Raw genomic sequence first — 13,292 nt, 5'->3', positions numbered from 1 at the left:
ACTGAGAACAAGCTCGACAATTCCCTCCTGGCACTTTCCCTGTAGGAGATACAGCAAGACGTTTCTGTATATTGGGCACAGCGCTCTGCAGGGTGTTAGCAGAGACTTTCCCGGGACAGTGAAACCCTATGTCAGAGACACTGAGAAGAAGGCCCAACGTTCCTTCCAGGCACTTTTACTGTGGGTGCCTTCTCCACGTGGTTCCTGGTTTCACTGCAGCTCTGAAGAGAACGTTAGCAAAGAGGTAACCGGGACAGTGAAAACAGTACTCAAAGACAGGGAGAGCAAGCTCTCTCTTGGCACTTTGGATGTGGGACATACAGCGAGATGTTTGCTGCTTTTGCGTTTGGCTGTTGGGAGATTTACAGCACAAAGATATCTAGTTGATTTGAAGCAGTTCCAAGAAAGTCTAAACATAATCCCCACTTCTCCCTCCTGGCACTTTCCATGTGGGAGATATAGCAGGATGTATATTGGTTTTGAGGACAACTCAATGGACAGTGTAGGGAGAAAAGGTCCTGGCTCCTTGAATGCCGTTTCTGGAGACACTGCGATCAATGTGGGAGATATGTCAAGATGTGTGTTGGTTTTGAGGACGTCTCTCCGGAGAGTCTTAGCAAAGAGCTCACAGGGATAATCAGAGCAATTCTCAGAGACACTGAGAACAAGCTCCACAATTCCCTCCTGGCACTTTCCCTGTAGGAGATACCGCAAGACGTTTCTGTACATTGGGCACAGCACTCTGCACGGTGTTAGCAGAGACTTTCCCGGGACAGTGAAACCCTATGTCAGAGACACTGAGAAGAAGCCCCAATGTTCCCTCCAGGCACTTTCAGTGTGGGTGCCTTCTCCACGTGGTTCCTGGTTTCACTGCAGCTCTGAAGAGAATGTTAGCAAAGAGGTAACCGGGACAGTGAAAACAGTACTCAAAGACAGGGAGAGCAAGCTCTCTCTTGGCACTTTGGATGTGGGACATACAGCGAGATGTTTGCTGCTTTTGCGTTTGGCTGTTGGGAGATTTACAGCACAAAGATATCTAGTTGATTTGAAGCAGTTCCGAGAAAGTCTAAACATAATCCCCACTTCTCCCTCCTGGCACTTTCCATGTGGGAGATATAGCAGGATGTATATTGGTTTTGAGGACAACTCAATGGACAGTGTAGGGAGAAAAGGTCCTGGCTCCTTGAATGCCGTTTCTGGAGACACTGCGATCAATGTGGGAGATATGTCAAGATGTGTGTTGGTTTTGAGGACGTCTCTCCGGAGAGTCTTAGCAAAGAGGTCACAGGGATAATCAGAGCAATTCTCAGAGACACTGAGAAGAAGCACTTTCCCTTTAGGAGATACTGCAAGACGTTTCTGTATATTGGGCACAGCGCTCTGCAGGGTGTTAGCAGAGACTTTCCCGGGACAGTGAAACCCTATGTCAGAGACACTGAGAAGAAGCCCCAATGTTCCCTCCAGGCACTTTCAGTGTGGGTGCCTTCTCCACGTGGTTCCTGGTTTCACTGCAGCTCTGAAGAGAATGTTAGCAAAGAGGTAACCGGGACAGTGAAAACAGTACTCAAAGACAGGGAGAGCAAGCTCTCTTAGATGGGGGACCAGGCCCACACATGGGGGGCCCAGACCCAGAGATGGGGGTTCCAGACCCACAGATGGGGGTCCCAGACCTGGAGATGGGGGTTCTAGACCCACACCTGGGGGTCCCAAACCCATAGATGGGGGACCAGGCCCAGAGATGGGGGGACAGACCCACACATGGGGGGCCCAGACCCAGAGATGGGGGACCAGGCTCACACACGGGGGGCCCAGACCCAGAGGTGGGGGGACGGACCCACACATGGGGGGCCCAGACCCAGAGACGGGTGTTCCAGACCCACACCTGGGGGTCCCAGACCTGGAGATAGGGGTTCTAGACCCACACCAGGGGGTCCAAGACCCATAGATGGGGGACCCAGACCCAGAGATGGGGGGACAGACCCACAGGTGGGGGTCCCAGCCCCATAGATGTGTGTGCCCCTGGACACCTGGGTCCCCTCTGCCCCATAGATCCGGGTCCAGCCCCATAGGTGGGGGTCCCCCCGGCCACCTGGGTCCCCTCCCCAGTCCCCTGGGTCCCCCCTCCCCGGGCACCTGGGGCCCTTCCATCCCTTCCCTGGCCCCATGGGTGCCCCCTGCCCCACGGCCGTGGGTCCAGCCCCATAGCCGTGGGGTGGGGCCGTCCCCAGACGAGTCGTGCTTCACCCCGCTCTTCGCCCACGAGGAGATGGGGGAGATCGTCAAGAACTTCCTGGTGGTCCACGTCGACCCCCCCGGCATGGAGGAGGGCGCCCCCCCCTACCCCCCAGGGTGCGACCCACGGCGCCCCGCGACCCCCATCGCCCGCCCCCCAACCCCCCCCTCCCCCAGCCCCGCTGATCCCGCCCCGCTTGATCCCGCTTGAACCCTTGATTGACCACCTTGAGTCTCCGTTGCCCCTCCCCGTTGGCCCCGCTGACCCCCAAGTTGGCCCCGCTGACCCACAGTTGACCTCCCATGATCCCATTGACCCCCAAGTTGGCCCCATTGACCCCACCGACCCCCGAGTTGACCCTGTTGGCCCTCCAGTTGGCTTCATTGACCCCCAAGTTGGCCCCACCGACCTCCCGGTTAACCCCAGTGACCCCCAAGTTGGCCCCGCTGACCCACAGTTGACCTCCCATGATCCCATTGACCCCCAAGTTGGCCCCGCTGACCCCACCGACCCCTGAGTTGACCCTGTTGGCCCCCCAGTTGGCTTCATTGACCCCCAAGTTGGCCCCGCTGACCCCCAAGTTGGCCCCGTTGACCCACAGTTGACCTCCCATGATCCCATTGACCCCACCGACCCCCGAGTTGACCCTGTTGGCCCCCCAGTTGGCTTCATTGACCCCCAAGTTGGCCCCGCTGACCCCCAAGTTGGCCCCGTTGACCCACAGTTGACTTCCCATGATCCCATTGACCCCACCGACCCCCGAGTTGACCCTATTGGCCCCCCAGTTGGCTTCATTGACCCCCAAGTTGGCCCCACCGACCTCCCGGTTGACCCCAGTGACCCCCAAGTTGGCCCCGCTGACCCCCAAGTTGGCCCCGCTGACCCACAGTTGACCTCCCATGATCCCATTGACCCCCAAGTTGGCCCCGTTGACCCACAGTTGACCTCCCATGATCCCATTGACCCCCAAGTTGGCCCCGTTGACCCACAGTTGACCTCCCATGATCCCATTGACCCCCAAGCTGGCCCCATTGACCCCCAAGCTGTCCCCATTGACCCCACCAACCCCCGAGTTGACCCCGTTGACCCCCTGTCACCCCCCCGTTGACCCGTTGACCCCCCCCTGCCCCCCAGGTACCAGTACCCCTCGCTGGAGCAACTGGCCGAGATGATCCCCTGCATCCTCCTGTACCTCAAGTGAGTTGGGGGGCTGCCCCATAGCGGGGGGGGGGGGGTCAGGATGACCTTGACCTCGTGACACTCCACCCCCCGCCCCCAGCATCGTCAGCATCATCGGGATGGGGGTGGGGGCCGGCGCCTTCGTCCTGGCGAAATTTGGGGTGAGTGGGGCTGGGGGGGGGGGGGGCACATGGAGGGGCTCGGGGGTGGTTATGGGGCATCTTGGGGGGGGGAGATCTGTGGGTCCTTGGAGGGGGGGTCCTGAGGGTCTCTGGGGGGGGTGTATGGGGCATCTGGGGGGGGTTCTGTGGGGTTCTGTGGGTCTCAGGGGGGCTATGGGTCACCTGGGGGGGATCTGTGGGTCTGGCGGGGGGGTTGCGGGGCATCTGGGGGGACACATGTGGGTCGGGGGGGGGGGAGTGTCATTGTGGGTCTGGAGGGGGTTTGGGGGGGTTCCTTGGGGGAGAACTTGGGGGTCGCTGTGGGGCTGGAGGGATCTGGGGGGGTTCTGGAGGGGTCCTGAAGGGTCTCCGGGGGGGGAATTTGGGGGTCTGGGGGGGTCGCCGTGGGTCTGGAGGGCTCTGGGGGGGGAATCTATGGGGCTGGGGAGGTCGCTATGGGGCAGGGGGGTCGCTGTGGGGCAGGAGGGCCCTTGGGTGGGATCGCTGTGGGTCCGGAGGAGGTTTGAGGAGCTCCTGCGTTGGGTTCTTGGGGGTCACTGTGGGGCCGGCGGGGAATCTATGGGTCCGGGGAGGTGTCTATGTGGCAGAGAGGGCCGCCGTGGGGCAGGAGGTGACCCCCGGCCCTGCCCCACAGCTGCTGCACCCCGAGGCGGTGGAGGGGCTGGTGCTGGTCAACATCGACCCCCAGGCCAAGGGCTGGATGGACTGGGCCGCGCACAAGGTGGGGCGGCCGTGGGGCGGCCATGGGGCGGCTGTGGGGCGCTCTAGTGGGTCTCCGTGGGCATATGGGGCACCTTTAGGTCTTCTATGGGTCTCCATGGGGCACCTATGGGTCACTTATGGGTCTCCATGGGGCTACGGAGCAGCCGCGGGTCACTTATGGGTCTCCACGGCGCTATGGGGCACCTCTAGATGTTCTGTGGGTCACTTACGGGTGTCCATGGGACTATGGGGCACCTATGGGTCCCGCCGGGTCCCTGTGGGTCCCACGGGTCTCTGTGGGTCCCATGGGTCCCAATGGGTCCCGTGGGTCTCTATGGGTCACTGTGGGTCTCTATGGGTCTTATGGGTCGCTATGGGTCTCTGTGGGTCCCATGGGTCCCTGTAGGTTCCATGGGTCCCGTGGCTCCTTATGGGTCGCTGTGGGTCCCATGGCGCCCCACTTGCTGCCCCACAGCTCTCGGGCCTGACGTCCTCCACCACCGACATGATCCTGGCCCATCTCTTCACCCAGGTGGGGCCGGGGGCACTTGTGGGGCCGGGGGGAGGAACTTGTGGGGCTGGGGGCATCAGTTATGGGTCCTGGGGGGTCACTTGTGGGTCGGTGGTGAGTCAGCCGTGGCCCTGGGGTGGGTCAGTTATGGGTCTCAGGGTGGGTTACGGGTCGGTTGTGGGTCCGGGGGAGCGGCGGGGGGTCAGTTGCGGCTCACTTGTGGGTCTGCCCCACAGGAGGAGCTGTCGGCCGCCCCCCCGGCCGTGCAGAGCAGCCGGGCCCGGCTGGGGGCGACCCCCAACGCCCCCCTGCTGTGGGGCATGTACAACAGGTGGGGGGCTGTGGGGCACTGGGAGGCACTGGGCTGTACTGGGGGGCACTGGGAGGGGGCTGTGGGGCACTGGGAGGGCACTGGGTTATACTGGGAGGCACTGGGGGGGGGCTGTGGGGCACTGGGAGGGCACTGGGATATACCGGGAGGCACTGGGAGGGGGCTGTGGGGCACTGGGCTATACTGGGAGGCACTGGGAGGGGGCTGTGGGGCACTGGGAGGGACTGGGCTGTACTGGGGGGCACTAGGAGGGACTGGGCTGTACTGGGAGGCACTGGGAGGGCACTGGGCTATACTGGGAGGGCACCGGGGGGGCACCGGTGTGTACTGGTGTGTACTGGGGGCACTCACCGTGGCGGTGGCGGCTCCCTGCTCCTGCTCCTGCTCCTGCCGGGGCCGCGCAGCCGCGGTGACCTGGGCCTGGCGCGCAGCGGGGCCGGCAGCCTGCGGTGAGCGACCCCCCCTCGCCCCTCTGACCTTTGACCCCGTGCCTCCGGGATGGCCTCCGACCCCCCACAGTGACCTTTGACCCCCTCTCCCCTCCACCCCCCCCCAAAGCTGCCCCATGTTGCTGGTGGTGGGCGACGGCTCCCCCCACGAGGAGGCCGTGGTGAGTGACGTCACCTGACCCCGCCCCCCCGTGAGGTCACGTGCCGGGGTCACATGGCCCGTCCCGTGACCCTCGTGGAGTCACGTGACCCCCGCCACGGCCCGTCCCCCCCCCCCCCCAGGTGGAGTGCAACGCCAAGCTGGACCCCACCCAGACCTCCTTCCTCAAGGTGACCTTTGACCCCCTACACCGTGACCTTTGACACCCCACAGATGGCGGACGGAGGGGGGCAGCCCCAGCTCAGCCAGGTGAGGGGTCAAAGGTCACCAGTGCCAACGGGGGGGGCGTGGCTTAAGGGGGAGGGGGCGTGGTCTGGGAGACTGAGAGGGCATGGCCTAAGGTGGGGCGTGGCCTGGCACCGGCCTTCTATGGGGAGCTGTAGTGGCAGGGCTTGGAAGGGAGGGGGCGTGGCGTAAGGGGGCACCAAAGCCATAGAAGGGGTTGGTTGGGGGGGGCGTGGCTAAGGGGGGAGGGGGCGTGGCCTCAGGGCATCCCCCATATAAGGGGGGTGTGGGTGTGGTTTGAGGGGGAGGGGGCGTAGCCTAAGGGGAGGGAGCGGGGCTTAAAGGGGAGGGGCCCCCTATGGGGGGTTGGGGTGTGGCTTAAAGGGGGCGTGGCCTAAAGGGGCGTGGTCTTGACCCCCCCCCCGCCCCCCCCAGCCGGCCAAGCTGACAGAGGCCTTCAAGTACTTCGTGCAGGGCATGGGCTACAGTGAGTACAATTAGTGCTCATTAATATTCATGAGAGCTCATTAACCCCCCCCCCCGCGGGGGTAATTAACCCCCCCCCCCCCCGGGGAGAAATTAGCACCCAAGGGGGGGGGGCAATTAATTGCCCTGGGGGGTAATGAAGACCCCCGGGGACAGCAATTAATGACCCCTGGGTTAATTAGTGCTCCGGGGGGGGTAATTAACTGCTTTTCCTGGGGTATAAATCTGCCCGAGGGGGTGGGGTGCATTATTAGCCCCCCTGCAGGTTAATTAATGGCCCTGGGGGGGTAATGAATGGCTGTGGGGGGGGGGGGGTGTGGGGGTAATCAGTGACCCGGGGGGGTAATTAATTGCTCCGGGGGGTTAATTACCCCGTCCCCCCAGTCCCCCACGTCCTGGACCGCAAGCGCAGCGTGGGGCCAGGTAGGGAGAGACGTCAGCGATGACGTCAGCTGTGATGTCACGCGTGAGGCCACACCCTCCCCCCCCACCTCACGTCACCTCCCCCCTCCCCCTCCCCCCCTCCAACGTGTGACGGCACCGCCCCTTTGTGAGGTCACGTGTGATGTCACGGGGTGCACGAGGGGCGTGGCCTCGGGGAGGGGGCGTGGCCTCGGGGACGCCTCCCCTGCACTAACCCCGTGGGGGGGCGTGGCCTAATAAAGGGGGCGTGTCCTGCAGCTCCGCACTAACCCCACTGGGGGCTTGGGGGCATGGCTTGCGGCAAGGGGGCGTGGCCTCCTCCCTTCCATTAACCCTATTGGAGCCGCTTGGAGGGGGCGGGGCCTGTTTCCTTGCATTGGCGTGGGGCGGGGCTTCGGGGAGGGGGCGTGGCTTCGGGAAGGGGGCGTGGCCTACACCCCGGGGGCGGGGCCTGAGGGCATTTCCCCCTGCACTAACCCCCCTGGGGGGGGGGCGCTGCGGGGGGCGGGCTCCAAGGGGCGGGGCTTGCGGGGCAGGGGGCGTGTCCCCTGACGCCACGCCCTCCCGGCAGTGGCGGCGGCCATGACACACCTCTCCCGCTTCCGCACCGCCTCCGTCTCCAGCTCCGCCTCCGGGGAGGGCGAGCGGGGCCGCAGCCGCACCCTCTCTCGGGGCAGCCTGGGGGGGGGCGCCCCCGCCCCATAGACCCCGCCCCGCTTTGGGTTTGGAAGGCCACGGGAACCCCGCAAAAAAACGCACCCGGGAAGCGCCAAAACCACTCCAGGGTCCCGTCCCCCCCCCCCAAGTCCCCCCCCAAACCCCCTTGGAACCCCCCCCCAAATCCATCCCCAACTCCCCCCCCTCCCCCCCCCAAAAACCCTGGGATGCCCCAAAACCACCCCAGGACCCCCAAAAATCCACCCAGGACCCCCCCAAATCTACCCAAGGCCTCCCTGAATCCCCCCCAACCCCACCCAGGACCCCCCAAATCTCTTGGGATGCCCCAAAACCACCCTGGGACCCCCCCCCCAAATCCCCCAGGACCCTCCAAATCCCCCAGGAACCCCCCAAAATGCAGACGAGAGTCCCCAGAACCACCCCCCCCCCCAAGATCCATCCAGGACCCCCCCAAATCCCCTTGGGATGCCCCAAAACCCCGCCGGGAGCCCCCAAAAATCACCACAGGGATCCCCAAAAACCCCGGAACGGCTCAAAGCCACCCCAGAACCTTCCAGAATTCCCCAAGACCTCCTCCCAAATCACCCCAGGGACCCCCAAAACCCTCACAATGCCCCTCCCCCCCCCAACCCCACCCAGGACCCTCCGAAAATCCCCTTGGGATCCCCCAAAACCACCCCGGGACCTTCCAAAATCGACCCCCCTCCACCCCCCCCCCCCAAGCCACTCCGGAACCTCCAAAAACCCCCCAGAACTCCCCAAAACGCCCTGGGACACACCCCCCCCCCAAAATCCATCCAACGCCCCTCTGAAGCCCCCCAGGGACCCCCCCCAAAACCCCCTGGGATGCCCCAAAACCATCCCGGGACGCCCAAACCCCCGAGACCCCCCCCCTCCCCAAAAAATACCCCCAAACCTCCTGGCACCCCCTAATGCTCCCTCAGCCACCCCCCCACCCCAATCACTTGGGACCCCCCCAATCTCCCCCCAGGATCCCCCTAGAGCCCCCAACCCCCCCTAGGGCACCCCAGGGCCCCGCAAAATCTCCCCTGAGACCCCCCAAGATCCCCAATAGCCCCCTGATGCCCCCCAGGACCCCCCAATACCCCCCCCAGACGCCTCTGGGACCCCCTGAGATCCCCAATAGCCCCCTGATACCCCCCAGGACCCCCAATACCCCCCCGAGACCCCCCCCAGGAGCCTCTGGGACCCCTTGAGACTCCCCAGGACCCCCCGACCCCCCTCAGGGATCGACCCCCACCCTCCCCCCCCCCCGGCCTCAAGCTGCAACCTTCGACCCCCGCCGGAGCCGGAGCCGGAGCCGGAGCCACGTCCGAGCGCGCACGGAGACCGCGTTCCCGGCGCCAGAACCGACTTTTAATCCCCCGCCCCGAGAAAACCGAATAAAGCGGCGGCGGCGGCCGCGGGCCGCACTGCGCAGGCGCGGCGCCCTCCGCCTCTTTAAAGGGACTCAGCGCGCCGGCGCGGATCCCTCCGCCTCCGGACAGGGGCGCGTTACGCGAACCCCTCCGCGCCGCTCCCCGGCCCCGCCCCTCCGGGGGAGCGGGGCGGTGCGTCAGGCGCGTGCGCAGTGCGTCGGGCGCGTGCGGGGGGGGGGGGGGGGTGTGTGCGCCGCCATCTTAAGGGGCTGGGCGCCATTTCGTGGGGTAGAGCGGGCGAGTTGAGGGGAAAAGTGGGCAAATTGGGGGGAAAGTGAGGGGAATTTACCGGACAGCCGTACTGCGCATGTGCGTCCTCTTTTCCGTACGGCTCATGGCGCCCCCCTGTGCCGTACAGCCGCACTGCGCATGCGCGACGTCTTTTCCGTACGGCTCATGGCGCCCCCCTGTGCCGTACAGCCGTAGTGCGCATGCGCGGACTCTTTTCCGTACAGTCGTACGGCTCATGGCGCCCCCCTGTGCCGTACAGCTGTACTGCGCATGCGCGGCCTCTTTCCCGTACAGCCGTACGGCTCATGGCGCCCCCCTGTGCCGTACAGCCGCACTGCGCATGCGCGGCCTCTTTTCCGTACATCCCTACTGCGCATGCGCGGACTCTTTTTCGTACAGCTGTACGGCTTATGGCGCCTACCTCTGCCATACAGCCGTACTGCGCATGCGCGGCGCCATTGCCGTACAGCCGTACGGATCATGGCGCCCCCTGTGCCGTACAGCCGCACTGCGCATGCGCGGACTCTTTTCCGTACATCCCTACTGCGCATGCGCGGAGTCTTTTCCGTACAGCCGTACGGATCATGGCGCCCCCCTGTACCGTACAGCTGTACTGCGCATGCGCGGCGTCTTTTCCGTACAGCCGTACGGATCATGGCGCCCCCCCTGTGCCGTACAGCCGCACTGCGCATGCGCAGCCTCTTTTCCGTACAGACCTACTGCGCATGCGCGGACTCTTTTTCGTACAGCTGTACGGCTCATGGCGCCTACCTCTGCCGTACAGCCGTACTGCGCATGCGCGGCGCCATTGCCGTACAGCCGTACTGCGCATGCGCGGCCTCTTTTTTTCGTACAGCGTACTGCGCATGCGCGGCCTCTTTTCCGTACAGCCGTACGGATCATGGCGCCCCCTGTGCCGTACAGCCGCACTGCGCATGCGCGGACTCTTTTCCGTACAGCCCTACTGCGCATGCGCGGAGTCTTTTCCGTACAGCCGTACGGATCATGGCGCCCCCCTGTACCGTACAGCTGTACTGCGCATGCGCGGCGTCTTTTCCGTACAGCCGTACGGATCATGGCGCCCCCCTGGCCGTACAGCCGCACTGCGCATGCGCGGCGCCTTTTCCGTACGGCTCATGGCGGCTCCCAGTGCCGTACAGCCGTACTGCGCACGCGCGGCCTCTTTTCCGTGAAGCCGTACGGCTCATGGCGCCCCCCAGTGCCTTACTGCCGTACTGCGCATGAGTGGCCTCTTTTCCGTACAGCCGTACGGCTCATGGCGCCCCCCTGTGCCGTACAGCCGCACTGCGCACGCGCGGCGCCTTTCCCGTTGGTTGACCGACGGGCGCCGCCATGAGGGAGCGGGGGGCCCTTCCCCGACGGCTGCGGAGGAGGGAAGGGGTTTTTCTCCAGTTTCGGCGCCGGGGGTCGGCCGGGAGAGGGGTCGGCGGGTTCACCGGCCTCCGCCGCGTCGGTTTTGCCCCTGGGTTTGGGTGTCGGCAGGGTCCCGTCTGCTCTGGCCACCAAAGGGTGACGGACGCGGCAAGCGGGGCCCCGTGAGGAGGCGGGTGGGTGCGTGGTGCTGGGAGGGACGGTGCCACCGGTGGCTACGCGACACCGTGTGACGGCTTGGCGGTGGGGTGTTCTTGTTTTTGTGGTTTTTTTTTTAATTTTGGAGGCGCGAAGTGGCGAGTAAAGCGGGATCTTGGCACCGGATGCGACTCGGGCAAGGCGAGCGATGGCTGGTGGCCTGCAGCAGCGATTCTTTCTCCCACGTTGTACGGTGGGTGAAGGTTCAAGTGTCCTTTGGGTCTGTTTTCCGGGGCGTCTGTGAGCCTCAAAGCGGCAGCCCGAAACCATGGGGGGCAGGCGGGCGCGAGGCCGGGGTAAAGGAGCAGGAGACGGGAATGGCCGCGGGCAGGCTGAGGTTTTCGGGCAGTATCTCAGCCCACGCCTTTTGGTTGGCTTTTTTTTTTTTCCCCTTCGGGTGCAGGACGCGCGTGGAGAGGGGCTAAGCCGAGGCAGCGGCGAGGAGGCGCTTGGGGCCGGTGACTTCTCGCGCGGGCGACGGTCGTTTTGTGTCCCGGTGTCTCCGGCGAGGACGGCCGCGGCGAGCAGCGTCCTGTCGTGCTTCGGAGGAAGGGGAAGCCGCGGGAGAGGTCGGCGCTGGCCTCTCCGCAACTTCTCGCTGGCGCCGTTTTCTTTTCCTCAATGGCGGACGACGAAGAGGAACCCGGTGACCAAGGGAATGTCCCGGAGGGTCGAGGCGCTGGGTTTTTTTTTTTGACGACAAGGGATTTAAGGCCTCCGGCCCTCCGGAAGCCAAGTTGAGCGGCCGGAGCCGGGGAGGGCTTGGGAGGAGGGGAGAAGTTTGGGAGTCGCAGGGAGGCGTTTTGGAGACGGGCAGAGGGCTGGACGCCGTCCCCTTTGGGTAGGCAACGGGAGCGGGATGGTCGTCAGCACGACGCTAGCGCGAGCCGGGCAGGGCGGTTCCGGCCTGTGTCCGTTGTGCGGTGTGCGCGGCGTGTTTTCTGTGGCTTAGACCTTCCGTGGGTCTCGATGTTCTCCCTACGCTTGAGGAGCGCGGTCTGTGCTTGAGGCACCATCCCTAGAGCCTCGAAGGCCCGTCCTCATCGGCATCGCCCCAGTCGGGGGCTGCTTTTCTTGCGTCGTAAGCTTAAAGCGTGGCTGGGTCCGGCGTCTCGGAAGTTTCTGGACGGTCCTGGTTTGCAGCCTTGCTCCTGGCTGTGGGAGCAGCTCTCTTCTCTAGCCATCCATTTTCAGTGACTGCGACTTCTTCCCTGCGTCCTTGAGTTCTTGGGTCTGGGAGCCGGGCGTCCTGCGCGTTCGTCTTCTCCGTTTGAGAGTCGCTCGTTGTCCCGGGCCGTGGCGTTGTGCTCATTTCCTGGGGCTTCCCTCGAGCCTTTCTCACGTCGCCGTCGTGGTCCCGCAGGTCTTCTTGCCTGACGGTCGCTTACGTTGGGGTGTCGTCCTCCTCGCCGAGAGTCTTCTCTCCTCGCCGAGGGGCGTTGTTCGCCGTGTGGTGTGTGGCGTTGGGTCTGTGCTTGCGCGTGTTGGGGCTCGGAGCTGCTCTGCCCGGTCGCGTAGAGTCAGGGGGAGGAGGAACAGCAAAAGAGTTCGTGGTTAATACGTTCTAACGAGGCCGTCGAGGCCAAGGTGGTGGAGTCAATTCCCATCGAGTAGCCATCAGCAGGTGGCGTGGGCAGCTCTTTAATTAAGGGTTTTTTTTGGGATGAGCAGAGCTGTACCTGCGTCTGCTATATTAGAGAAACGATGTTATCGTATGGAAAGATCTGTCCCACAGCCAACTTTTGTCTCCGTGGTTCTCCCCCTCTCGCGTTCTCCTGTCTGGGCTGTAGCCCATGGCTGTCTTCTTTCCCCTGTGGCTCCCTTTGCCCGTCCCCTGCCGCCCCGGCTTCTCTGCCCCGCAGCAGACGGCCGTTGTCTCGGGTTTACGTGATGAGGTCTTTGCGGGGGTGGGTTGTGTGAGAAGACACCAGGAGCTCCCCCCACGCTGGGCACAGCCAGCTGAGAGAGGGACCTGCCGCTGGTCAAACAAGGCCGCGGTCGGCAACGCCGGCCGGGAGCGGAGTAGAGAGTCCCCTGCAACCCGTGGAGGCCCCGCTGTCGGCGCAGAAAATTAATTTCTCCCCATGTCTCGTCGAGGAAGGGCAGCGACGGAGCGGCTGGGTGGGTCCCCAGGGGCCAGCCGAGGTCAACCCACCACAGATGACTTCTGCTGTGCTCCCTGGCCTCGTCTTTTCACGCTTGACTGGGTTTCTGGTACCCGGTCTCTTTCGAGACTTAATTTCTTACTTTCCATCTCTTTCTTTCTGATTCTGATGTTTCTTGATCCCCGTCAGTTTTCAGTTCTTCTTGCTGCCTTTCCCTCTATCTGTCTCCCCAAAATAAATTTTAATTTCTTTCCCATGTTTCTTGTACCCCGTCGTTTTTCATCATCGTCTTCCTCTCTTTCTGTGCAGTCCTGCGTACCTGTCTTTCAAGTCTTGGGTATGATTCTTGCATCCTGCGCCTTTCGAAA

General features: G+C 63.9%; 1 protein-coding gene across 1 annotated transcript; it reads left to right on the top strand.

The window, feature by feature from the left end:
* The first annotated feature begins 1,935 nt into the window (after positions 1 to 1,935).
* LOC141736844 (protein NDRG2-like) lies at positions 1,936 to 7,586 on the top strand. The gene is made up of 12 exons (XM_074571468.1): positions 1,936 to 2,349; positions 3,368 to 3,430; positions 3,513 to 3,573; positions 4,229 to 4,315; positions 4,772 to 4,828; positions 5,044 to 5,138; positions 5,543 to 5,587; positions 5,697 to 5,748; positions 5,870 to 5,917; positions 5,961 to 5,996; positions 6,408 to 6,459; positions 7,453 to 7,586. The coding sequence occupies exons 1-12, from the start codon at positions 1,946 to 1,948 to the stop codon at positions 7,584 to 7,586; spliced, it is 1,134 nt and encodes a 377-aa protein (XP_074427569.1). The 5' UTR covers positions 1,936 to 1,945.
* The last annotated feature ends 5,706 nt before the right edge of the window (positions 7,587 to 13,292 follow it).

This window comes from Larus michahellis, unplaced genomic scaffold (assembly GCF_964199755.1).
Source record: "Larus michahellis unplaced genomic scaffold, bLarMic1.1 SCAFFOLD_81, whole genome shotgun sequence".
In the NCBI taxonomy this organism is placed as follows: Eukaryota; Metazoa; Chordata; class Aves; order Charadriiformes; family Laridae; genus Larus; species Larus michahellis.
The sequence above is the reverse complement of the archived record's forward strand: the minus strand, read 5'-3'. Positions and strand labels throughout refer to the sequence as shown.